Source organism: Fukomys damarensis, unplaced genomic scaffold (assembly GCF_012274545.1).
Source record: "Fukomys damarensis isolate Sample0158 unplaced genomic scaffold, DMR_v1.0_HiC HiC_scaffold_17, whole genome shotgun sequence".
Taxonomy (NCBI): Eukaryota; Metazoa; Chordata; class Mammalia; order Rodentia; family Bathyergidae; genus Fukomys; species Fukomys damarensis.
Window position 1 is genome coordinate 79940585 of NW_022900929.1, and position 27495 is coordinate 79968079.

General features: G+C 42.5%; 1 protein-coding gene and 1 pseudogene across 7 annotated transcripts in view; one reads left to right on the forward strand and one right to left on the reverse strand.

Moving 5' to 3' along the window:
• The window catches only part of Myo5a (myosin VA), a 144683-nt gene that overhangs the window by 70227 nt on the left and 46961 nt on the right, over positions 1-27495 (reverse strand). For all 7 annotated transcript variants that reach the window (XM_010609069.2, XM_010609073.2, XM_010609070.2 and 4 more), the window contains exons 3-9: positions 23429-23600; positions 20088-20232; positions 11987-12143; positions 8635-8778; positions 7687-7768; positions 6883-6990; positions 5018-5124 (exon numbers count right to left, since the gene is read on the reverse strand). In XM_010609069.2, the coding sequence (XP_010607371.1) occupies positions 5018-5124; positions 6883-6990; positions 7687-7768; positions 8635-8778; positions 11987-12143; positions 20088-20232; positions 23429-23600 (915 nt within the window). The remainder of the gene's footprint in view (positions 1-5017; positions 5125-6882; positions 6991-7686; positions 7769-8634; positions 8779-11986; positions 12144-20087; positions 20233-23428; positions 23601-27495) is intronic.
• Positions 13538-14621, forward strand: LOC104851755 (annotated as a pseudogene).

Here is a 27495-nt window from a genome sequence, read left to right on the forward strand (position 1 = left end):
AAAAAAAAAAAAAAAAAAAAAAAAAAAAAAAGGAATACATGTAGCCCCCCACTTAAAAATAGTTATGAATCTAATATCTGCCTCTATAGATTTGTCTATTCTGGACATATCATATACAGTGTACCCTTGACAGGAAAGGTTGTTGTAATTTTCCTTCCAGAACTCCTTAAGGGTTAAATCTGTATCTGAGACCAAAGGAAGCACCAGTGGCCAGCGTTTGGGTCATAACTAAATAACTCAAGATTTTGGTTGTAAATTAAAACTAAAATTCTGGTTCTAACCCAAATTTGCATGTCAGGCCAGTCAGAACTACCATTCACATCAAGATACTGACGCCAACTCTTGCATATGAGTGCCATATAATCACTTAAACATGAAAGTTCTTGTAACATCTTTATTTTTGCTTAATAAAAATGTTAGTCTCCATTTCTATGACCCAAAGAGTTTCTATTACCTTTAAAACCCTTTAAACTTTTGTTTTATACAAATGTGGGTATCTAAATCAGAGACTGATTTATTTTACTCAATTTGGATCTTATTAATTGGGAATTTAACCAGTTTTGAGTAAAATTCACATCTATTTCTCTCAATATCTTTAACACAAATTTTATTACTTCCCTGGTATTTTTCTTCTGCTACTTTTTGGGTTTTTCCTTGCTTTCTATTCTAGAAACCTGGAACGTATATAAGCTATTTTTGTCCACAACTTCATGACAAACTGACTTATATGAACTATCATCTGATGCAGTAATTAAGGGTTTTCCCAAACAGTATTTCAAACAAATCCACACTTCTCCAGTCAGTGCTTTGGAAATATTCTCCTTACATTATCAGTATTAACATTATAAACTAGTTTTTTTTTTTAAGGAATTAAAACTGTACCCTTTCCAATCTTGTCAGATGAACATTTAGAATGTCTTTTCTGTACATGTCCTGGCCACAGCAACAAAGCACTTCTATTTAACATACATTTGGCTTAACAACATCCACCTTTATATTGCATGGAAAAAAACAAAACAGTATATAGTATTATTTACATTGATTATCTGATATGCATTTTGACAGTTTCAAACTACATAAACTGAAAATTTCAGATCTAGCTTACAAATCTATTTTGCATTATCTCCCTATTCTATTTAATTTTTCTGTTGGCTGCAATAAATCATTCAGCAAAATTTTCAGAGATGGTCCTTGGTCAATGTACTTTCTTAACCCCTTGGTATCTGAGACTGTCTTCCAGCAACCTTCATACACAAATACTAGCTTGGCAGGGTCTATAATTCTTGGTTCAAAATTATTTTCCCATAAAACTCTGTAAATGTTTTTCCATTGTCCTCTGTCATTTAGAACTGTAAGAGAAAAATCTGAGGTCAGTCTGACTTTTGCCCCTTTATAAATAACCTGTTTCCAAAATTTTTCTTTACCTTTGAAATTTTAAAAAGTCACAAGGATATGTCTAGGTGTCACTTTTTTCTCATTAAAAAAAATTTTTTTTTTTTTTTGGCACCAGGGATTGAACTCGGGTCCTTGCGCGTGCAAGGTAGGCCACTGAACCATTGAGCTAAATCCCCAGCTCTTCTCATTAAATTTTAAAGAAACCCTGTGTGCCTTCTTCATTTGCAGGCTTACTTTGTCTTTCAACTTTGAAAATTTTTCTTCAATTAATTCCATAATTATTGTTTCAGTTTCATTTGCTTTGTCCTCTATTTCAGGTATCCCTATTAAAGTAGACGGTACCTCCGGGAGGACCTCTGCATCTTTTTCTCTTCTTTCCTCATCTTAATTTCTTTGGCCTCTTGCTCTGTATTCTTCTCGTTTTCCATTTACTTCAGGAATTTTATTTTGCAACTAACCCTTCTGCACTCCCTTTAAATAGGCCTTATCACCTCCATGTGGTCAAACAACAGTTGCTTTACAACTAAAGCCAAGTGGGTAAGGAACTCATGGCTAATAATTTCTGCAAGTCTGCTGTAGGTCAGTAGATTGCAAGAGTCCAGCACATCAGTATCAAGAGGAGGCATTTTCTCTATTAATTAACTCTACTCCTTTCTTCTGAACTGTGGTCTTACAGCCTTTACAATGGTTATTTGCAATGGGGTCTGAGTGGTCTTCTAAGCATTGAAGTTGAAGAACAATCAACATCAGATTTATGCTTTAGTGCTAAGTGAATAAGAGAAAGAGGTGCAATAACTAAAGGGGGCACACAGTTTCTTTCTAAGATAATAAAAATATTTTAAATTGACTATGCTACCATATGGTTGCACATTATCTGTGAAAACAATAAAAACCATGTAACTGCATACTTAAAACCATTCAAATGGATGGGATATCCATATTAAATGATATGGGGTGTCTCAAAAAAGCTGCTTTTAAGGCTGGTAATGTTTCATTAGAAGAAATCAGGGTTTAAATTAGAATCATCCTTCTATCTTTTTTAAAATTCCCAGTAAGAAGGGAGGGGATCAGATTTTGCATCTAGAATTAGGATTCACAGCTTAGGAAAAATACAAATTATCCATAAAGGATCAAGTTCTTTGTCAAACCCCTGTCCATCTAGCTCTTGCCCTTTGACTAATCATTTGTATATGTGCCTTCTCTTCAAATCATAAAGCCATTGATTTTTTATAATATTATGCCTCATTCATCTAACATATTATAAGAGTACTAAAGCCAGAAAAGGCAGAGAATAGAGTCTTTTGAGTGAGCCCCCCTGCCCCTTCAGTTCCAGGATCAAATTTAGGACCTTGCACTTTCTAGGCAGGCATGGAGCCACCGAGGTACATCCCTGACCCCTAGATTCTTTTCTTATAGGACTAGGGAATCTGCTTACACTAGGGGCTACAGATCCAGAGAAAAAAGGCAACCCAGAATGAGTTGAATTAAAACCATCTAAATTAAGGCTTTAAAGAAACAAATAAATACTGTGGTCCCACTTCCATGACCTCAAATCCTAGAGGGTAAAGGCAAGCAAAGGAGACTTTTCCAGGGCAATGAGATCTGAGCTTCAATAAAGGAAAATACAAGGGGAAGGTATGTCTAAGAAAGTTGCTACAACCCTGCAAATTACAAGGAAGCACTGGCCAGGGAAGAGAAGCAACTAAGAATCTGAGCAGAAGAAGGATGCTGAGGTCCCTTGTCATGTCACGAGAGTGTTCAGGTGAGAAGTGGGGAGAGAGGGCTGTGAACACGGAGTGGGAGTTGGTCACAAAGGGTGCTCCATGTCCTGCCAAAACAGCAGTGCAGGGTACAATACAGTACAAGTTATACAGCCCAGTACTCCTAGGGCACGCCCGATACTGCAGGATATACAGTATGTCCCTTTCCTTACACGGATATCTCCGTCAGTTTAATCTATAAATTGGGTGTGATACCATTAACAACACCTAATAGTAAAGCAGGAAAACAATTAACAATATACTGTAATACTTAAAACATACTAAAATAATCAATATAGTCAAAATGTCTTACTGTATCATATCTGTCCTTCTCACAATGAGAGGCTAAAATGCTTACATGATGAGACTCAGGCAAGTGCTGCATCCACTGTGATGTACCATCATGTCTACTACATAAGGTTTCCTGACCACAAGTGCTAGGATACCTAAATTACTGATCTGATAACCGAGATGGCTTCAAATGACTAAAAGTGGCAGTCTACACAGCATGCATAAGCTGGGCAAAGGGGCGATTCATGTTCCATGTTCCAGGCAGGATGAAGGGCAGTGTGAGAGCTCTTTAAGCTTCTGAGCGTGGCACACAACTTAAAACTTAGTTTTCCTCCCTCCCTTCCATCAACTGTCTTTCCATCCATCCATGCTGCAGGATGAAGGGCAGTGTGAGAGCTCTTTAAGCTTCTGAGCGTGGCACACAACTTAAAACTTACTGTTTTCCTCCCTCCCTTCCATCAACTGTCTTTCCATCCATCCATGTATCCTTTTTTGAACCAGACTCTTCACTTTTTATTAATGCATGTCAGTAATACAGAATGGTGAGGTTCATTTGGGGAAATGGATACATATATTTATCATATTTTGATCATTTTCAATCCCATTAACCTCTCCCACCTAATCCGCTTCCCAATTCAAAAGCCTACCTTCTAGTTTCCTGTCACGTCTCTTTGTTTATTCATTCAATCATTCGGTTTTTTGGGTTTTGTTTTGTTTTTTTAGGTTACTCACATTAAAAAAAAAAATGAATGCTGGCAAGGATGTAGGGGGAAAGAACCCTCCCTGCATTGCTGGTAGGAATATAAATTGGTACAACCACTATGGAAATCAGTCCTCAAAAAACTAACACTAGGAATTCCACTCAACCCAGCTATACCATTCCTGGGGATCTTCTTGAATTATTTCTAGAATTTTCCATTGATATCTTCAGATCAAAGCCGACTATAGGTAACCAAAGCCACCAAAAGTGAAACCATAGAGAGAACACTGTTGTGGGTTATCTGGCCTGCAGTGGTTTGATAGGAAGGATCCTATGAGACTATGATCTTGTGGGACCATTCATGTCATGGTCACTAAATTCCTTCATCCATCTATCCATTCATCCATTCAAACATGGAGAGAGGAAAAAAATCATACATTTTGATAGATAATAGGTGTGCACGTAACACATTCAGTAATATAAAAAAGAATGTCAGTTTCCCAGCCATTTAGTTCTTCTAGGAGCAAGCACTGTTACTAGTTTCTTCAATGACTTTTAAACCACATTATGCTTCCACAGTGGAATGTATAAAATTATCATTTCTTTGTATACCAGTGTCACAGGCCAAATGAAACTTTCTCTCTTGACTTACAAAATCTCCACTTGTTATCTCCCCCTACACACTACCACTATGCAGCAGGAATTAGAATCCATGTGTTTTATACTTGGTTCAAGCATTATCACTGGATAATATACCTGACAATTATTTCTCTGATAGCATTAGAGACACAAAATGTATTGTTTCTAGGAAGAATCAACAAAATTAAAACACAATTCTGCTGCCACTGCATTATGCTTGTTCTGAACTTACAGGTATGGTGCAGCTGTCTGAATCTCGGGATGTAAATCCAACATTGCCCAAGTGAAGGATGCCAGCAAGTATTCGAAAAATTCCCATCTGATAAGATTCACTAATTCCTGAAACAAGAGTAAATGAACAATAATTTCAGAACACCAACTAAACAATGACAGGAGCTATTTTAAAAATTATTATTAATAGTAAGCCTAATATCTTAAGCCTATTGTTAATTCTTCAGTCTCGCCCTATGCTGCACACATGATAACACACTGTGGTAACCACACACTTCTCCGTGTGGACACGAACCCTAAGGCAGCTGATCATCACAGGCAATGGCCGGGCTGCACAGTGTGACCCACCTGGGCTCAACCTGGCTCTGCTGTGCACATGCTCTCACCGACAGGGCGGTGCCACCTGCCAGGTTTCTGTTTTCTCACTTGAGGTGTGGGATAAGAGTAAGCACCTTACCAGGTACCTGTGAAGATTAAATGAGATAATGTGCACAGCATCCCCAGCACACTGTGTGACACATGCTAGGCACTGTCACTGCCACTTGCTGAAGCTGTGTTATTAATGAATGTTATTGACATTTCTATTTATTACTACTCCAAAGATAAGCCGCAGCTCAATAAAGCTACTTCAAGTCAGACTTTAAGGTCTTCTAGCTACAGACTAAGTATAAATGACACAGGCCCTGAGATTGGAAGTGTTCATACTGATGTGTGCCCTGGCTTGAGGAGGAAGTGTCCACCCCAGCGGGCAGGATGGGACAATGGGCAGCCCTTGGCTCTTACTGGTCTGGCTTCATTTTTTCAGTAATGTCAGACCTTCCAGAATATTAGATGTAACTGTATACAAGTAGCAATAGTAAAACTATTTCCAAATACATAATTGTATACAGGGTAATTCAGGGTTGATCATATAATAGTACTTTTGCTATTCTCTTATGACTTGTTCAAATTTCTAATCTATCCCTAGAAGTAGTGTTTAATATGCATATGAATCACCAATAGATTTTGTTAAAATGCAGGATATGACAGTCTGCATTTCTAGCAAGTTCTACTGTGATTCTGGACCACACTGTGATTAGTAGTGCTCACAAATTAACTTACTTGAGCGCACTCTTCAGAATATCAACATACAATTTTTGAGTTAACCGTCTGCAGTTTTAACAAAAAATAACTCCCCTCTAAAATTTGTAGATTACAGCTCTAAAGATTAATGTATTCACATGTAGACCTGACATTTTTTTTAAACCCAAGAAAGAAGATAGTAACATCTGAGCTGTTTCCACATGATGTGACGAACTGTGTGTCACATGTTTGTCACCATGCCAGCTTGGTCACATGTCCTAGCCACAAAAGAGCCCCCAAGCAAAAAAACAAGGCCCCCACAACATGTGAGCTTATAGAGAAAACCATCTCATTCAGCTTTAGGCTCTAGATTTTTGTAAAAATTTGAGCAAAGAATTACTCTCTCCAGAATTACTCTCCTTGATGCCTTGAATGTTTTTAAAAATAGCTTTATGAAAGGGGCCAGGGATTTAGCTCAGTGGTTCCACCGCCTGCCTTGCAAGCGCAAGGTCCTGAGTTTGATCCCTGGTCAAAAGCTTTATTAAGGCATAACTGCATAAAATTAATCCATTTTGTTTGTAATTAAGTTAATTTTATAAATTTATGAAGTTGTGTGAACATTATCACACACTGATTTTAGAACAACCTATTGCCCCCAAAAGAACCCTCCTGCCCACGTGCTGTCAAAATGTGTTCCACAAGCCATGTGCATCTCCCGGCAACACCACTGACCACACAGCCAAACCTGGCTGTGCACAAGGCTGGTGTGGCTCCTGCTTGCAGAGCCCAGGAGCAGTCACCTACCCAGCAGCGAGCAGGCCTGTCGGGTGTGTGCCATCTCCTTGGCATCGTCCACGCCTTCGATCACAGGGCTGCCCCCCTGCTTGGTGTAATGGAAGCTATCTGCAGTTCCTGGAACGAAGCAAGATGAAAGGTGTGCAGTCCGCAAAGCAGCTCTGACTGCTACCCTTAACTACTCTGAAGTAGGCAGTGACAGAATACAGTGTTTAACATATAGTGTCACCAGTTTAACTGCCTATGTTTTCAATCACATTTTACTACAAAACTCAACTAAAGAAAAATAGTTACATTTATCTTAAGTGGTGAAATGAATAGTTCTTTCCTACAGGCTTAATTCGAAACTATATGGCAGAATAATTTCCTCCCATGCTACTCTCTTGATCAGAAACTCTACAGGCCTCCATCCAGTTACTTTATATATAAAGTGTTCTTTTTTCAACTAGGGAATATTTAAACATACACAAAAGTAGAGAGCAGTGTGACAATCATCTGAACAAGCATCAGTCCGGCCAACCCCGTCCCAGGGACACAGCCACCCCTACTCCCTCCCCACTTCCCCACTGCCGGCTGCCTGCAAGGCAACTGCAGATATTTTACCCATTTACCCATAAGAATTTTGGTGTAAGATGAGCTCCTTTTTAACAAGCACGTTTAGAAACTCAAAAATTAACAGAAAATACAGCACAATAAATCTAATGATGGCCAGGGATGTAGCTCAGTGGCACAGCACCTACTTGGCAAGAGTGAGGTCCTGAGTTTGATGTCCGGCACCAAAGAAAAAAAAAACAACTAATGACATATTCATACCTAATCGTAGCATTTTAAATTCAGGTGACTTTGCTGAGGCACAAAGCTGATAGAAGATATGATAGTTTCTCTCCTCTTCTGCCTTTGAAATAAGAAAGAGTTTTCAATTATGGGATTTTACTCTAAACCTCAGAAGATTCTATCCTAAAACAAAGTTTTGCTATCTAATTATCTCAGTTGGTGGAATAAACTGTCCTTTCCCAAATCCCCTAAAACTTATGTATGACTATTAACCCTCAGGACTTACAGTCCACATGCAGGCCAGGCACGATGATATACACCTGCTGTCACAGCCACTCAGGAGGTTATGACAGCAGGGTTGCTGGGGCCCGGGAGTTTGGAGGCAGCCTGGGCAAAACAGTGAGACCTCATCTCTCTATTATCCCCTACTGTTCTAACTAAGCCATATCATAGTCTAAAAAAAGGAAAGAAACTGTGGCTAATGCCTTCCCTATCAATTGGAAAATACGAGAGAAGACTGAAGTAATAGCACCCCTTCCTTAATCTTTCAATAAACACTTGTAGGAAAAAGCCAAAATCATTAGACCTGGCACCCACATTTAATGGTAGGAGGGCCTGGCTGCTCAGAAGCTGTTTGTTTTAAAAACAGAAAGGTTATGCTCGCTTCGGCAGCACATATATTAAAAACAGAAAAGTTGAGCAGGGTGTGGTGGTGCACAGCTGTAATCGTCCCAGCACTCTGGGCAGGAGAATCACAAGTTTGAGCCCACCCTGGGGTACTCAACAATTTATCTAGACCCTGTCTCAAAACAGAAAATAAAAAGGACTTGGTATGTAGATCAGAGTGAAGGCCCAGGGTTCAAGTCTCAGCATCAAAGTAATAAGGATAAGCTAGAAATAAAATGCATGCCGCACCGGCAAGTGTGCACTCTGCCATTATATGATGATCTGATACAAGTAAAAATCCACATGTATATGCCAGCTTACCTGGAACACCACTCGGGACTTCTCCAAAAGGTAGGTTCTCATGTTGGCGCCAATGATTCGATATCTCTTATCAAAACCAATCTCAATATATTTCCCAAAACGGCTGCTATTATCATTCCTGGTTGTTTTAGCATTTCCAATTGACTAAGAAGCAAAGGAGAAAATAAGATTGTAGAAATGCAGTTCATGACAATACACTAAGTTTGTTCAGAAAGAAAAAGGACAGAATAGATCATAACTCTTTACAGCAATTCTGTTAGGAACAGAGCCAATTCTGCCCCTGCAGGCACAGGTGCACGCTCTGTCCACCACACAGCGACACAGATAAACACGAATGGTTCTTATTCATCTTGTTATTCTTGCAGAATTCCTCTTGTTCTTCTTATTTCAGAAACAGCAATCCAGGTTCAGCAATTGAGAAGTTTCAGACACCATTTGGGGCACCCAAAAACACTCCTCCAGGCCAGGAAAGAGAATAGATGGAGTCGGGCACTGCCAAAGCACAAGCCTTGCTGGCCACGCATCAAGATTGTCATTTCTCAGAAAACTATTTTATGTACATGAGATGGCTAAGACACATTAGTATATTCCTGAAAATGCTGCCGTGGTATTCAGGGTCTTTAGAAACCAGCGTTTCTAACATGTTATCTTACAGCAACAAAGGTCCTGCTGGAGATTTCTTAGCCAAGTATTAGTACTATCTGCCCAATTAAATGGCATTTTAGAAGCCAGGGGGAGTAAAATTTTTTGATCGTTTTATCTAACCTGCAAAATATCTGCCAGAGAATGTACCACAAAACCAAAATAGCATGGCTTCTTTCTGACTTAGGTGACATGCTTCTAATTTTTTTTCTTTTAAGGCAGCACAAAAAAATAGTGTAGTCAGAAAAGCAAATACTCATATGACATATTAAATCTTTAATAAGCTAATTTCACAGAACATTAACATCTTTCACTGGAACAAAGCCTGTGTTAGGGTTAGGACATCAAAACCACACCAGGGAGAAGAGGTAGAGTAGTAGTGCAGCATTAAAAGACAAAAACAAACATCAGCAATGAAAACAGTAGCAACGCAACCAACACAGATTTGCCAATTGGTCCAAGATGACATATTTTCACCTTCTGAAACAGGGCAGGTATCTGCACTCTTTTGGCAATAAGGACATGGCTACCATTTAGATTAATACTTACTGGAATTAAAAAAAAAAGAATGACTAGAAGCTATCTTCTCAGCAAAGTCACAGGGATCTAATGTAGTCTGGGTAACTGAACTGCCCAGGCATACTCAGATATTGCCCTTCTTGATTTTACCTAGAAGAAAAGCCACACACATCGTGCCTGCCTTGCAAATACACAGTCCTGAGTTCAATCCCCGGTATTGAAAAAAAGAAGAAAAGCCACACAAACCAAAGAACCACAATTCCACACATGTTCACAATTTATACTTTGTTTACAAAGGAGATTAATTATAAATACAGAATTTTTTCTCAACCCAGCACTTGCTGTCAGAGAAGGTGAGCGCAGCACAGAGGGACTTTACTGAGTACATGCCCAGCACCGTCCTAAGAACCTTCCTGCCGGGAGCTAAAGAAGCTGGAAAGGATGGTCTTTGGCTCCTCTTCCCGCTGCTCCTACTCTACCTCCCTATGGCTCACTCATCTTTTGACATATTCTGGAAAGTTCAGTTCCTACTTAAGTTATCCTCAAGACAACTTCAAATCCTAGTTTTATAAGGTGCTGTCTAGAGACATGGGATTCCCTAATGCTATCCCAATCAAGACTACAGAGTAGTTCTAACATGAAGAGCGGGTGTGGTGTACAAGCACATAATCTCAGCATTCTGAGAGGCTGAGGCAAAAGGATTGCAAATTCGAGCCCATATTGGGCAATTTTGTAAGTTTACTTAGCAAGACTCTGTCTCAAAATTAGAAATAAAAGAAAGGGCTGGGGATATCGCTCAAAGGGAACAATTCCCAGTACTGCCAAAAAAGATGACTGAAATATCCTGATTTCTTGCCAAATTCCAGAAATTTGTTATGACAAAAGCAGAAAAAACAATAGTAGGGAGCAAAGCTCTGCTGTTTTCTGATCCAAAATAAAAAAATGGCAACAAATTATATTTTCCCAGTCTTAGCAAAGTGGCATTCACCACTATATTCACATCTAAATTCTTTCAGAATCTTAATTTGCTTCAAATTCCCTTTATTGTCTTTTGGCACAGAGAGCAGTTTCTTCCTGCCCATCTGTTGTCAGAAGACATCACCAGTCTTCTGTCCACAGTGTGCCCAGCTTTGGAGCCCTAGTGTCCTAGGAGCACCTGTCCTTCCGTCCCAGCAGGAATCCTGCGGCTCTGGGGGCACTCTGTGGATGGCAGGTCATAGCATCTGAGTGTCACACACAGCACTGCAAGCCAGGCACAATTACCTCTGTGAACAGATTATTGCAAAACCACTGCACCTCGGGTATGCTGGGCCAGCTTAACTCCTTCCGTGCTTAGGTGAAAACATGCTTGACAAAGGAAAAAGACAGGAATAAAGAAATGCCCACTTGAGATTTTTAAGCATCTTACTGGAGCATATTAGTAACAGAGAACACTGAATTTTCAACAAGAATGTAGAGAATGTAACTTTCTACTAAATTGTTTATGTAATCTCAAATTAAAATGGCACATCTTCTAATTTAAGTGACATGCTTCCAAATTTTTTTCTTTGAAGGCAGAGCAAAACAATATAGCAGTTAAAAAAGCAAGGGTCAGGGTCGGGGATTTAGCTTAGTGATTCCACTGCCTGCCTTGCAAGTGCAAGGTCCTGAGTTTGATCCCCAGTTACCACAAAAAAAAAAAAAAAAAAAAAAAAAAAAAGCAAGGGTCGCATAATACTTATATTAAATGTTTAATAAGGTCATTTCATAAAAGATAACTAGATATAACAAGAAAGTGCTGTTTCTGCATGTCCAAACTAATTTCTCTCTTCTTAATGAAACATTTTCTCACAAAACTTTGTTCCAAAAATCATATTAAATAGTCTTCTAGCTTCAAATTTTAAAAACACGCAAATCCTCATGTAGGCATAACTAAGGGAAAGAAACTAGAAAATGCAGAGCTGCTGCCTGTGCATACAGGGAAACAGCTCACCTGGAAGACTAAAAACGCAGGACAGCAGATTAAACTCACAACATCTCCATAGGGAATTTCCGTTCTTCCTAGCTATCTCCCTGACACGTAGAAAAGTGTTATCCTAATTTGTGTGGCTGGGACACCCCAGGCTTTCTGACACATGATCAAGTCAGTCAATAATCTGGACACATTTCTCAATAAAGACCAGAGTAAGAACTGGGGATGGCTCTGTCTTACCTCCATGATGGGATTGGAGGCCAGGACCTTTTCTTCAACATTGGCCTCACTGGCAGAGCCGCTCACGGTGGCGAAGTATCGCATGGCATACTTGGCTGAGACTGTTTTTCCTGCCCCAGATTCTCCACTGACGATAATGGACTGATTCCGTTCATCCCTGCAAAACAAAGACGAGTCACTGCTTCACTGCCCATTTCTGACTCCAATCAGCAGTGTTTCCTCTCCATGCTCAATGAGAGGCACAGCCAGTTCCTGCTGGCTTCCACATGCACCTGTGTGGATGGTAGCACAAGAAGATTCCCTAGTAAGAACAATCACTAACTAGTTAGATGTAGTGGTGCACACCTGTAATCCCAGCTGTCTGGGAGGCTGAGATAGGAGGATCATCAGTTTGAACCCAGCCTGGGAAATTCCGTGACTCAGCAAGATCCTATTTCATAATGAAAAATAATAAAAGGGCTGGGGGAGGGCCAAGGATTTAGCTCAGTGGTTTCACTGCCTGCCTTGCAAGTGCCAGGTCCTGAGTTCAATCCCCATACCAAAAAAAAGGTCTGGGGATGTAGCTCAATGATAGACAGCTTGCTCAGCATGTACCAGGCTTAAGTGTGACACCAATACAGAAGGAAAAGGGAGGAGAAGGAAGTGGGTGGAGGAAAGGTTCATTCCGAGGTGCCAAGCCTGTGTGTGTCATCCTATTTCGTGGAACTCCCCTGAACCTCACTCTTTCTCTGGAATTATAGGATGAAGTGGACATACAGCACAAACTGCGCTGCACTTCAGGTGCAACCAGAATCATGGAACAAATTCTGCGACCAGAATCGTGGAAAGAACTAAGTTCAGGAGCTGTGGTACCACTGTACTTATCGCCTCTGTTCATTCACTGCTGGTTTTAAATAAATCACTCCATAAAACAGGTCTCATTTTGGTGCCCACGTCCTTTTAAAAATGTCCTCATAATCTATCTTTTCAATACATTAGCCAGGGGTCAGCATCAGCAGTCTGGATTCCCTCCCTCACCTACTCAGAAGAGGGAAAGGAGGAGAAGTAAAAAGACCTAAAATGTGCTATGTACACATACCAATGCCCCACAAGTACATAATCACTATGCACAGCAAATTTAAAGCAATAAAAATGCTTTGAAAAGAGATGCTCAGAGAAATGCATTTTGCCTAATTCCTCATGGTGAATTCTGTCAGTACCCCTGACATGACAGCTAAAGTGACAAACTTCTCCCCATGGCAAACAGGAAAAGGCTGGAGAAAACAAAACCTCAAGGGAAACTGCTATCCTCATCTGAAAGGCTTTCAAAAAGCTCTTTCAAGTCTTCATGACAAAATGTGTCCAAAAAAATCTAAAACTTCGTATGTAGGATCCCTTCCCTATGACATGGGCAAGAAGAATACGAAAGGCAGTGGAGTCAAGGCTTGCTCCAAGAGGTCACAGTGACTTGCACGCCCACATGTGCACATCCCAGTGTGAAGCAGGGGCAAGGATCCACACACCAGGAGACGCAGCAGCATTACGGTTTCTTGTTTCCCTGGTGTTCTGGGCATGGAGGCTGAGGAGTGCATCCCAACCACAGGTGAGCAGTGTTCTTTTCTCAGAAGCCCCAGAGTTCAGACTCCAGCCTGCTCTGGTGTGGGTGTCTGGGCGTGATCTCCAGCCTGGAGCACTGCTAGGTGGCAGGGACCCTCGGGAGGCAAGGCCTGGGAAGGAAGTGGGTCTCTGCCGAGCGCCTTTCCCTCTCCACACAGTCAGGGCAAGCAGCTTCTCCTACTTCATGCTCCCGAGGGACCTGCTGCCTTAGCACAGCCTGAACAACAGGCTGACGATGGACAGACACCCTCACGCCGTGGGCCAGAGCAGACCTGACCTCCTCTGGAGTCAATTGCCTCATGACTTAAGCAAGGTCTCTCTGGGTCACAGTTTAAAATGGAATGGCATTTGTAATAGCTGAACATTGGAAACAGCCCAATTGCACATCGACTGGAGACTGGATTAAAAAGATGCAGCTTTTTTATAAAATGGAACTACTCAGCCATAAAGAACAATAAGCTAAAGATCTCCCTAGGACTGAGTAAGGGGAATAAGTACCGCGCTCAGGGAGCCTGACAGATTCCAGTTCCTCAGACAAACAATGGCCCAAGTCTAACAGGACCAACAACAATAGCAACTCATCTCATCAAGCAAGCCGACAAACTCTGCTGGGAAGCACCGCAGAGGAAAAGGCCACAGTCCAGCAGTGGTTGGAATACAGAGTCACTCAAGTAGAAGACATGCGAATAAAGAAAATATCCACGCTCTGCTGAAGGACCATGATTCATATCTTGAAGATAAAGTCTACCTTACGGGATGTAACTTTATTTACCTCAGCAGATACCCTATTATACTATGGACTTCATCGCTTTATAGTTCAATTAATTTTAGCTTTTTGACCTCAGAATGGTGATGTGGCACAACTTATCTCTCTCTCTTTTTTTTTTACAACTTATCTCATTTCACAACGAATGACCTGACAGTCCAAGAAAAGGAGAAGTCTCTCCATGTGTCTCTCTGGTTTTGTCACACTCAGCACTGTCCAGGCATCAGACAACATCTGTTCACCAAGGACAGACTGTATTCTGACTCCCACTAGAAGCTACCAGTGCTCTACAGGAGCGTGATTCATACTGTTTAAATGGAAAGTGTACTCTTTGCACAGGACTAACATAAATTGATATGCAGTCACGGTGTATTTGTTGGAGCTGATAATTTTTAAAAGTGTAAACTAATGTCTGAATGTCTTATTTGTTCATTAGTGGAAGTCTTGCACTTTTTTGTGTAAAACCTCAAATGCTATCCAAAAAAGTTGATCAGGCTATAAACTACTTTGTTTTCATATGTGAATTTATTTACATAAAGGTTGCGGGCTGGGGATTTAGCTCAGTGATTCCACCACCTGCTTTGCAAGTGCAAGGACCCGAGTTCGATCCCCAGTACCAAATAAATAAATAAATAATTTTAAAAAAGAATGATAAACCAGAGATATTTATAGCTAAGTGGATGCACACTGAGGCCATACTAGTAAGTGAAATTAATAAGTCACACGTGTAAATACCAAATATTTTCTCTGGTGTGAAAAACTAAAAGTGTAAATAAGGATCAAAAAGTATAACTGACATTGTGTAATAGGAAGAAAAGGTCTAAAAGAGGAAGTGGGAGGGGTAGGGGAAAGAAAAAATATGTGAAAAGGAAAAACATGGAAACGTCTTCGTAAATAGGGAAGGGTGGAGGGAGTGAAGGGAGGGCTGGGGAATGGGGAAAAATAAGAACCAAGGTAAGTCATGTAAAGGTGCAAGATCCCAATGATGAATATAACTGTACTGTATACCTAAAAAGTACAACAAACTTAATAAAGATTAAAAAAAAAAGATGGAATGGTGTCTCGGTCGCTTCAAGGCTAACGTACTATGATTCAGAAGTCAAACTGACAATGGGGTTGACATTCATGTGTTTGCCTGCACATGGGACAGGACAGGCTCACACATACTCAGGTGGGCTCAAATGGCTCAACGTTCTTCCTCAAGGAGTCCCCAAATAAAAAGATAGTCAAAACCATTAACGAAGGGGCTACACAGAGAAAAATGTAAAGCAATCCACTGTTTGCTTTTTCTGGAGAGGGGCTAGGGCTCGAATCCACGGCCTGGCAAATACTTGCCCACTGACTGACATCCTCAGCCCGAGTCTGCTTTCACTTTAAGGGGAGGAAACAGAAATGTTGGTAAAGGCAGTACAATGAAATCTTTAAAATGTATTTCAGTTTACGTAGCCACAGGAAGAAACAAAAAAGAAGACGAGTAGGACAGGTGGAGTGGGGGAGCCAAGCAAAACATGGGAGGGAGAAGGGGAACACATGAGCGAGGGAAAGGAAAGAACAGGAAAAGACAGAGAATAGGAAACACCAGGACACACTCCTACAGCCCTAAGGTAAACCCATAGTCCACCCTCTGCCGCCCCGGGCGGCAGGTCTGAGGTTGTCCCATACACGTCAGAAGTAACTGACCATGGTCCCACATTCTGATGAGCCGATGAACCGCTGCCTATATGCAGTCCTTTGGGTGCTCCTGCCCTGACAAGAGCCTTCTTGCACAACTAGCACCACTCTCTGCCCCTGCTCACAGAGCCAGCATTAAGGAAGGGTGCCTTTTGGACGTGCAGTCCTTTTGGGGGCCTCAGCTGTGGCCCTGGTTGGCCCAGGCAATTGGTGCTTTGGAACAGGGGTGAGCTACCCAGCCTATTAGTGGTGCTTCCAGGGCTCTACTGGGAACTCAAAGATCCACCTGTGTGAACTTCACTCATTCATTCAACAAACATGTAACAAGCAGCCAGGGATTTAGCTCAGTGGTTTGGCCACCTGCCTCAAAATCGCAAGGTCCTGACTTCAATCTCTAGTACCAAAACAAAAACAAAAATTAAAAAAAAAAAACAAGCAGCTAACCACTTCATGGAGATTAGAGATTCTAGGGCCAGCCTACTCCGTAAGAGAGATTCAAAATTACAAAACCATGAGGAGTAACTGATATGAAGAGAGCTCTACCAGGACACTGGGACTGCTCAGAGGAAGAGCCTGGGACCAGTAGATGTCAGGAGAGGATGTCGGCAAAGGCTTTCTGCAAAAGGTGACACCATTCTCTTATATGGTAACTGGGAAAAAACCAAGTTGTGTGGGAAGAAGGAAGTGGGAATCAAACTATGCACAGGCTCCTGGTACCCCAGGAAAAAATGATTCCAGGACAGTACGTGCACTGTGGATGGATAAGAGAGACCTTATGTTTTTGTGTGGGTTTTTTTTTTTTTTTTTTTTTGGTTTTTTTGAGACAGGGTCTCACTACGTAGTTGAGACTGACCTGGAACTCACTGTGTAGCCCAGGCTGATCTCAAACTCACAGCGACCCTCTTGCCTCAGCCTCCCAAGTGCTGGGATTACAGGCATGCGCCACCACGTCCAGCTAGAGATGTTATGTTTTAACCCATTTCCCCTTTATGGTCATCTATGAGCTTGCACCATTTGGTCTGTCCATTTTCTCTGCATCCTCTTGAGATTTATCCTTTCAAAAAACGTAATCTCTCTAAGTTTTTCAAGGTCATACCGAGTATTATTCATATCTTCCCAGATAATCAGCTTGTCTTTCTTAAATCCTGGCTGCCTGTATACTTTAGCAAGGCGCTTGGCAAACATAAAACTCAATGCTGTAACACTGAAGCTTAGGTATTAGAGAACAATCAGTTGCAGCACGAGTAGACTAGCAAGAATGTGAAACAGGAACAAGAGAAGAAAAGCCAATGCTGAGTCCACAGGTTCTTCTGCAGAAGGCAGCAAGGCTGTCAGAGTGAAAGGCTCTTCTGGGGAGTTACTTTCTAAGGAGCAGGCTTAGACAGGGCATGAGCCAAGGGCCCTGGTGACCGCCAGTGTTGTTGGACACGTGTCTGCCTGAGAACACTAGGGTCAGCTCTGCCTCATGGAGCCATGTCTACGCTATCCCCGCAAGCCTGAAGATCTAAGCTGGAGCTGCCCCACAGCCCACTTCCCCTGGACACAAGTGCTCTTCCTGCAACTCCTGCATCACGGGGCAGCAAGCCCAGCACACCATGCCGTCATCCTTGACTCCATGTCTCATACCCCACAGATCAGGCCCCTGCCAGTTCTTATCCTTAAAGTGTTCCCAGAACCCACCTACTTCTCACCATCTCCACTGTGTGCTCAACTAATTACTACTTCCTGCTTGGATCATTTCAATAACCTCCTGACCAGCCTCCTGTCTTCTGCCTCTGACTCAGTTTGTTCTTATTTTGATTTCTGGAAATTTACTTTTGATATGATTTCAAAGTTACAGAAAATTACAAAAATAGCAAAATGAATTCTTGTACATGTTAAACTAAGATCCATCAACTGTGCGTTTGCTTTATTAAATCCTGATTCCAATATTTTCTGAAATGTATGTAGGCTGCAAACCTAACTCCCACATCTTTCCAACTGTGTATCGTATGAATACAGATATCCTTTTACATATCCAGAATGTTGAAAACCAGGAAACGTGACACTGATACTATACTGTTCCTTGTTCATAATCTGTAGTTTTCCTGTATTGGGGATTGAAGCCAAGGCCTCCGCATGCTAAGCAAAAGCCAGTGCTCCACCCCTGAGCTATTGTATTGCACACCAGCCAGCTCTCTACCTCTCTACGGGAGCAGCACTGGGGACTGAACCTGCATCTCCATACTGAGCTATACCCTAGACCTCTTTCTTGTTTTAAAGTTTGAGACAGGATCTTGCTAAGTTGCCCGAGCTGGGCTCAAACTTTTGATCTTAGTGCCTCAGCTCCCAGAGTACTAGGATTACAGTACATTGTATTTTGAGACAAGGTCATGCTAAATTGCCCAGGCTGGCCTTGAATCTGCAAGCATCCCAAGTCATGGATGACAATCACACACCTCACACACCATGCCATATCCCATATTCCAGCTGCGTTAAGCATCTGGCACTGCCCACTACAGAGCACACTCACAGGTACAAGCTGTGTGCTGTATTTATCTTTAATCCTTCTCTGCTTTCCTCTGTGGTGTGGGCATTTCTGCCTATTTTGTCTGATGTTTTCTGCTGCTCCATGTCCAGAATGGGACCCAGCATTTGTGTCTGCTGAAGGGACTGCAACTGCACGAATGGTGACCTGCATCTCCCGAAGATGCAGTGCTCTAGGACAGGGGCGATGTGGGATGCCAGGATGCATGCCTGGCACAGTGAGAAATGATCCCAGCTATAAGCCGGAGCTGACACAGTCTCAGAGGTGTTGTAGCAAACTTTATGCACATAAATGGCAAAAATAATGTCAAAACTGAGTGAAGCATATTTAAAAACGCCCGAAAAAGAAACCTGAACAAAGGTAAAAGACAAACTTCAGTTAAGAAATCACACTGAAGCCAGGTGTGGTGGTGTACACCTGTAATCCCAGCACTTGGGAGGCTGAGGCAGTAGGATCACTATGAGTTCGAGGCCAGCCTGGGCTACACAGCTAGACCCTGTCTCCAAGAAATCATATTTAGTAGCTGTAGCACAAAAATAACTGGCTGGGGTAGAGGGTGGGAATGACAGGAAGGCAAGGTAAATCTGAGGGTAAACCTGACACCACCATGGACCACAAACCACACCTTCAAGTGTAAGAACTGCGTTTGAGCCCTGCTTAGGCAACCTGGTAAGATCCTGTCCCAGAAGAAGAGATCAAAAGGTCCGGGATGCAAAGGCTCAGGGCTCAATCCCCTGCACCCACCCTCCACACACACACACACACACACACACACACACACACAGGGCATAATGCCACAGTGACACCCATTACTCTAGATAATCGGCATGCATTAATATGAAAGGGGGATAATGACTCCTATGGGCTCATTCATTGAAATAATTCTGAACTTCTCAAATGCTGGTCCAGTCCTGTATACTCTCCCTGGCTGAGGAAGAGAAAGTAAAAACCTCTGCAGTATTAGTTGTCTCTCCACTTCATGAACTGCTAGACGGTCTCCCGTATCACATTTATAATATGCTGAGGTCTGCCTTGTATGCCATTCACTGTTTTAAACGACACCATATGACAGTACTAAAAGGACACTCTAGTCAAGACTGCTTACTTCCTCCCACTGTCCATCCTCTAACGCAGGCCCCATGTCAGTGGCCCTCCCACCCCCGGGTCAGGTAACAGCACCATCAGGATTCACTTCCCCTTAGCCTTCACTCTCCTGGCCACACAGGTACTTGTTTTCCAGCTCAAAGGCCCTTTAGTTGTGCTCTCAACCCCTCTCATCTGCAAAATATAACATCTGGCTTTACTAATCCGAGGGTCATGATGAGATGCCGAAGGCAGTCTTTACAACCTAAGCGTCCTTTTATAAATGCAAGCTTCTCTTAACAATAATAACAAGCCAGGCCATCTGAGACTAATTGTTCAAGGCTGCTTATTCAGTGAAGCTTACATGTTACCCTGTACTTTAAAATATCCACCACTCAGCAAAGAAGAAATCATCACCTTTCAGGGGAGGTGAAGCAATGACACACACATCCACCTACCTGGCCATCTGCTTGTAGGCCTCCTCCGCCACTGCGAAGATGTGTGGGTCCATGTCTCCCATGTTCTGCCCGCTGTACGCATTGATGATATCTTCTCCATAAATAGGCAGCTGCTCATAGGGATTTATAGCTACCAGGACTATACCTGGGGGTGGGGTTGACAAAAAGGAAAAAAAAAAAGTCAAGGAGATCCCATGGGTATATCAACCTTGGTAAACCAGGGCTCACAGTTTACACAAAACTTCATTAAAAAAAAACCAAAAAAACAAAAAACAAAAAGCTTCATTTTAATTCAGTTGATGTTAAACTAATAAACTGTCACATATCAACATATACCACAGCTTTTTTTTCTGTGAATTCATTATACACAGTCCTGACTGGATGAGGCCCAAAGTTGTGGCACACACCTGTAATCCCAGCACTCAGAAAGCTGAGGCAGGAGGACTGCCACAAGCTCAAGGCCAGCTTGAGCTACATAGCAATGTCAAGATTAATTAGCCTGAACTACACAATGAGACCCTGTCTTAAAACAAACCAAACTGGGCCAGGGATTTAGCTCAGTCGTTCAGGCAACTGCCTCCAAAGCGCAAGGGCTCGAGTTTGACCCTTGGTACAAAAAACAAAAACAAAAAACAAACAGGCACACACAAAGCTGGACAGGGCTTAAAATACAAGCTTAAAGCTTAAAATGCTGCAAGAATTTTAAATATTTTCATGATATTTAATCGAAAAATCCTAATTCTAGAAATTTATTCAAATGAAATAATCACAATTCATGCCAAGGGTTACTTTTTACAAAGACAGCTTATCGTAATGGTACTCTTAAGAGTGAAAATGGAAACAAAGTATATAATAAAAGGAGAACAGTTGAATACATTTTGTTACATACACATGCAGACTAATGCCTTGCCAAAACAACATTTCCAAGGATATTAAATGTCACAGGAGAATGTGACACTGCACCAGATCTGAGCACACTCCCCATACTCTGGAGTGGGAGAATCTCACTTTTGAGGCACCATAAGCAACTTAGCAGGGCATCTCAAAAAGATTATAAAAACCATATGTAAACTGATTTCATTCTTATATTTGCTCATAGTGTCTCTCATAGCGTCTAATATATGCAGAAAGAAAGAATATGTATTGACATAATACTGGTTATTTTTGGTAGCAAAATACATGTAAGTTTTCTTTTTAATCATGTTCTGTATTTCCTTAAAATTTTACAATATATATATTATATATATATATATATTATATATAATATGTTACTTTAATAAAGTCATTCAACAAATATTTTTCAGTTCCTACATTTCAAGTCGTTTTTAAGTGATGGCTTTATGACAGAAAACAAAAAAGACAAGTCTTTACTCTTATGGAGCTTATATTCTAGTGGGAGATTCAAACAATAAGATAACAAAAGCACAAGACGTGATTAAAAACTACGAACACTTAAATTAAAAGACACGATCACGGTAAAAGCCGTGTTGCTGTTACTCCACGTTAAAACGCCCCCCTCACTCGGAACACACCCATCCCCCTGCTCTCCCACTTCTGAAGCAGCTCTGGAGCTCTCCTCCTCGAGTGGCTTCAGTTGTGCTGTTGTAGCTACGCTGATGTCCTGAATGCTTATCTTTCATTGTCATTCTGATTTGGGGAAGACCCAGAGGTCACAGTGGCAGATCTAATGAAGAAAGTGGACAAGGACACTCCTGTGTTTTGAGGAGCGGCCTTTCTATTGGATGGCATTCGGCAGCTGCAGTCATTATGTTGTTTTGTCTTTTGTACCGGGGACCGAACTCAGAACCTCGCGCTTGCGAGGCAGGCTGTGGAACCACTGAGTAAATCCCTGACCCTATCATTATATTTCTGATCACAGTGTGTAAAGACACTCAGGAAAGAAGACTTCCAGAACTGCTTCAGAGAGTGGCAAGAGCAACGGGATGAGTGTGTGTGGAGTGAGGGGAATGTTCTGAAGGAGATTCATGGCAATGTGTCTTTTACTATGATACATTTTTTAAAGTTCACTGTATACTTTGATCACCCCTTGTACACACACATACATAGCTCGTAGGTCAGACAAGAGCAGGAAAACAAAAAAGCAGAAAAGTAAGTTGTGAGGAAGAAGAGGCTTATGATTTAGATAGGATGTCAAGGGAAGGCTTCACTGAGATGTAACTTGTGAACAACTTGGGGCTGAGAAAACAGCTTAATAGCAGAGCACATTCTTAGCATGCATAAGGTCCTAGGTTCAATCCAAAGTACAGGAAAAAAATTGCCAAAAAAAATTTTTCCCCCTTTCTTCAGGTGGTACGGAGGATTAAACCAAGGACCCCTGCACTGAGCTACACTTCCAGCCCTTTATTTTGAGACAGGGTCTCACTAAATCACTAAGATGCCAAGGCTGTGCTATAATTTGTAATCCTCCTGCTTCAGCCTCCCAGAATTCTAGGATTACAAGAGTGCATGACATGCCTCGCTGAAGAAAAATGAAAACTGGGAAAAAGAAATAATCATTTAATAATGAAAAAAAGCTAACATAAAGGATGTACATTCTTTTGGGAAGAAAGGGAGGTGACTCCCACTCAAAATAGGCCAGCAATGAAGCAATGAGCACCACAGATGGATACAGCAAGCAAACAAAGGCACATAGGAGTGAACAGAAACCCAGGTCTACGCTGCAGAGAGCACAACTAGAAAAGAAAGATAAGATGTCAGGAGGAAAAGAGCCAGAGATGAGGAGGACATAAAGAATAAAACCTAAACAGAGAGAGGAGCAGAGACAGGGAAAGGAGCCCCAGTGCACACACAAGGCACAGGCACAGGTTCAGTCTTGTGAGCGCTGCAGCCTGTGGGACCACAGCAGGGCCAAGGTGACCCTCACGTGCCCATCAGCCCTGCATCCTAAGGCTCTGGGGAAAAGGGGACACTAAGTGCCTGGAGCTTGCGCCGAGGTCAGTCCTTGGGCATCTACTCTTCATGCAGTATTTTTTTGGTTTATTTGGGTACTGGGGATCGAACTTGGGACCTTGCGCTTGTGAAGCAGGTGGCGGAACCACTGAGCTAAATCCCAGGCCCTTCACGCAGTGTTTTTAAGATGAAAACAACTGGTGAGTCTGACCTTGACTCTGACACCTGCTTCTGAGGGAAACCCAAAGACAGGCCCAGTTCCTCTCTTTCTGTGAAAGATGATGTAAACGCACAGAACTTTCTGATGATGCTGAAGTGAGTTTGGTGCATAAGAGCAAACCCAACCGCAGCCTGCCTTCCCCAGCCCGGATCTCCAGGGCCGAGTCAGCCAAGGCAGGGCTCCCTGCATGGCGAAGGCCACACACACTCACCACAATACGTGTAGATCAGTTTGGAGTCGATGAAACGGACTCTGAGGTTGTGGAGCACAGCAGGCTCGTGGAGATAGCTGAGGGCTGTGAGGTCATTTTCACCAACCAGGATGTCGGGGTTGCGCAGGTGAGGCAGCTCCTTGGTCTTCGGGTCCAGGCGGTACTCCAGGTCCTGCAACACAAGGCACACGTGCAGCAGTTATGGCACCAACGGGGACAGATGCAGCGGCACACTGCTTATTCACCACTGGTCCTGCTCTGCACTTGGCTGGCAGCTCTGTTAACTCCTGCGTCTTCCAACATCAAGGGCACTGCTGGAGATGGAAAGCCTCCTTCTGTACTGCACTCTGTAACTGCATTAATAAAGCTGGAGTGGCCAGAGCCCGGGCATTCTTCACCCCAGGTGTTTCACTGTTTAAATGCGCTTTCTTTCCCCCTTATTTACCAAGGAGAAGTGACAGGCAATGTAAAAGAGAGAGGTCAAGAGCTAGACACCAACTGGGTGAGGTGGCACATCCTGTAATCCTGCACTCTGGGAGGCTGAGGCAGGAGGATCACAAGGTTGAGCCCAATAAGAACAACTCAGTGACTCAGCAAGATTCTCTCTCAAAATGAAAAATAGAAAGGGCTGGGATGTAATTCAGAGTGAAGGTCTTGGATTCAACCCCAGTGCCAACAAAAAAAGAGAGAGAAAGAGCGCTTGACTTCAGGGTCAGACCAATCACAGTTCAAACCCTAATACTGGCATGTACTCTACACAGCCTCACACATGTTCTTTAAACTGCATACTTCATTTGTAAATGGCATAAAAGAAATGGCCCACACGGGTGTGGTGAAAGGTGAAAGAGGCAATGCTTAGCATGTGGCTAAATCCTTAGAAACTCCTGAACCCAGAGGCCCAACCATCCCAACACTACACACAGTGCTTGGTATGTGTGTGTGCGTGCCTGTACACATACATGTGTGAGTGTGGACTTACTTTGGAAAGACATTTCACACTTCTCATTAGATTTTAATGAGGTGCCTGGCCCCAAACATTAAATGTACCATGCATTTAAAATCATAGGAACACAGCTTTATGACAGAGGCAACCACAGAAGTTGTCACCCAACTATGCATTAAGGGCAAATAGCATAGGGCAAATGAAAAGAATGAAAGAAAATATTTGTTTGTTTATTTATTTTTGAGAAGTGGTTTTGCTATACAGTCTAGGACCATCTTGAATTCACTAAGTAGCCCAGGCTGGCCTCAAACTTGAAATTGCCCTGCCTCAGTACCACAAGTGCCAGGATTACAGGTACACGCCACCCTAAAATGCACCGTGATAATGGAGAGGGACAAGTCCCTTTGTGAAAAGTCAGTTCTGTTACTACTGAAGATAAATGCAGTGATGGAAAAACTTTTAGACCTTTAATAATAACAAACAGCTGGCTGGAGCATGTGCGCCACAGGTTCAGCACCACCGGTATACACAGAGCTGAAACGTGCAGATCAGGGAGGTGTGGATCATGCTAAAGGAGAGCAGGATCCCTGCGGCTGCTGGCCCTACCCGCGTAGGTCGGCGCTCCGCTGCTGCACCTCCACCCCCACTCCGCTGTCCTATCTCCCTGATTGCACAGAAGTACACAGTCAAAGCTGACGACAAAGGCCTGGCTTCACTGCTGCTAGCCAGGTGGTGCCAGCAGGATGTCTCCAGTGGAACAACCCTGAACGCTGTCTTCACTAGAGGACGATTTCTTATGGGTTCCATGTGGGAAGGAGCTGAAACTAAGTATTAGAGAAAACCCTAATGTCAGAATTATCTGTAAGATCTTCAGATTCCAGTGATGCCTCAACTGAGCATTCAATCTGTTTTAAAAACTTGGCTGGATGTGGTGGTACACGCCTGTAATTCTAGCACTTGGGAGGCTGAGGCAGGAAGATGACTAAGAGTTCGAGGCCAGCCTGGGCTACACAGCAAGACCCTATCTCAAAAAAGTAAAACGAAACAAACAAAAAACCTTTAGGAAAATGTCCTTTTTGGAATTAGGCTTCAAATGGAATTAACCTGTTTCTCTGTAACCACTGGACATTATCAAATAAATGTACTCTTCTAATAGTGCAAAGACCATGTTTTTTTCTATTTTACTCTAGAACCCTAAGAGACTATGGTTCCTAGAAGGAGAATGACCCTTAGGTAGTTTTTGAGACCTTGCAATGTCTATTCTTCTTGCTGTCTCCTGTCCTAAAGATCTGCTTTTATTACGTGCACGTGTCATTTTATTTCAAAATCAATGAACACAGGACCTACTTTGTTAAACTGATTTCATATACGGGTATGGTTTACCAGTTCTGAAAAACTTTACATATATAACAAATAAGTAAATATATTGTACCTAAGGAAAGCAAAAGAAAAACAGAATTTACAAATAAACACAGGGAGGACAAAAGAATTAACCCTGTAGGGCTATGTCAGACTGGAGAAAAAGGGATTACTATGAACCCATGATATGGACATCTAGACATTAGTATTTATATTTATATTTCCTATCTCCACCCACCAAGAGCACTGGGAATGGTGCTGTCTCGACAGGAATGAGCGCACCTGGTGCCCAGATCTTGGTTGCTAACACCACCCTCAATTGAAAGTACCAGTGCTGGGGCAGAGAAAACAAAGGACAAGTCAAATGAATATCTCAGGTTCTTTTCTGTTGTGTTTGGTTTGTTTGTTTGTTTCAGTGCTGGGGATTAAACCCGGGGCCTCAAGTACCTTATAGCACAAGAAAGCAATCCCCAGTACCAGAAAAAAAAACAGGATGAGCAATGTCAGGAAGGTAAAGGAGCCAATCTAAGACAGCTCTCAATGGCCAAGGCAGGAGCAATCTGAGAGAATGAATGACAATAATGAACAATGAAATAAACAGCCTTGATTCCACAATGCTATACAATAATTAAGTGACTGAGTCAAAGAACAAGTAAGGAAGAAGAGATAAGAGATTCTTCTCTATGGAGGAATTCCAGCTAACAAATGTAGAAAGGAGAAGAGAATTGGAGAAACACCATTCAAACACCACAGACCTCCCTGTAAGCAAGACTTAGAATTGGCCACTGCCATACAAGACTAGTGGGCAAGGTTTATGGAAAAACAGGACACTTTTGTAGCCTCCAAGTATCTCCCAGAGACAGAGACAATTGTTAACTACAAAGGGAAAAACAGGAGTTTTACTGTGGGAAACACAGCAGACATCACCTCTCCAAGTGACCACGGCTTCGTGGACCTCTGATGCCATGCACTGAGGTCACGCCAATCCTCCCAACATGTGATTACCTTCACCCAATCACGAGGAAGCGCCCGGTGGGACATTCTACAGATCACATAATAAGTATACTCCTGAACCACCGAAGTTATGGAAGACAAGGAAAGACAGAGGGCCTCACCAACACGGAACCCAGGGTTCAAAGCAAAAGAGTTATTACTAGAAAAACCGGTGGAATCCAAATAAAATCATTAGCTCAGTATAGTTTCATACCAATGTCACTGTCCTTGCTATGATGACTACACTGGCAGTGCGTGGTGTAAAAATCAGGGGAAGCATGGGCTGCTATGCAAAGTGCCTAGATAAAACACAGCCCAAAGTCCCCAGCATGTGTGTGATGAGAGCAGGTGAACAGTCGGTGTCAGACGAGTTTACTCCTCAGTCTCACACTCAGGGCCGACTTAATCCAGCCCAACTGTGCCCTGCTCTCTCCCCGACTAGTCTTGCTGCCTCCACGTTGCTCTCCTGAAATCCAGCCTCCCCGCTGTCCCCGAGTCCTCTCCGAACACAAGTCTAGCATCACTCCTCTTTAGGAACCCTACACACACTCCCGTGCGCCCGGCGACGGTCAGAGTTCAGCAGGTACCAGCTCTCCGCGACCCTTCTCCACTCCACCCTGCTCCTGCCCTCTCACTCCACACAAGCAATCCGTGAATCCAAACATATTCCCTGCGTGCGCACCGCCTGCAACACGCTCCTCCAGAGCCCTCAACTGTGCTGCCCGGGCCTTGAATTCTTAGGGTCCTCCTCACGCCACAGCCTCCCCAGCCC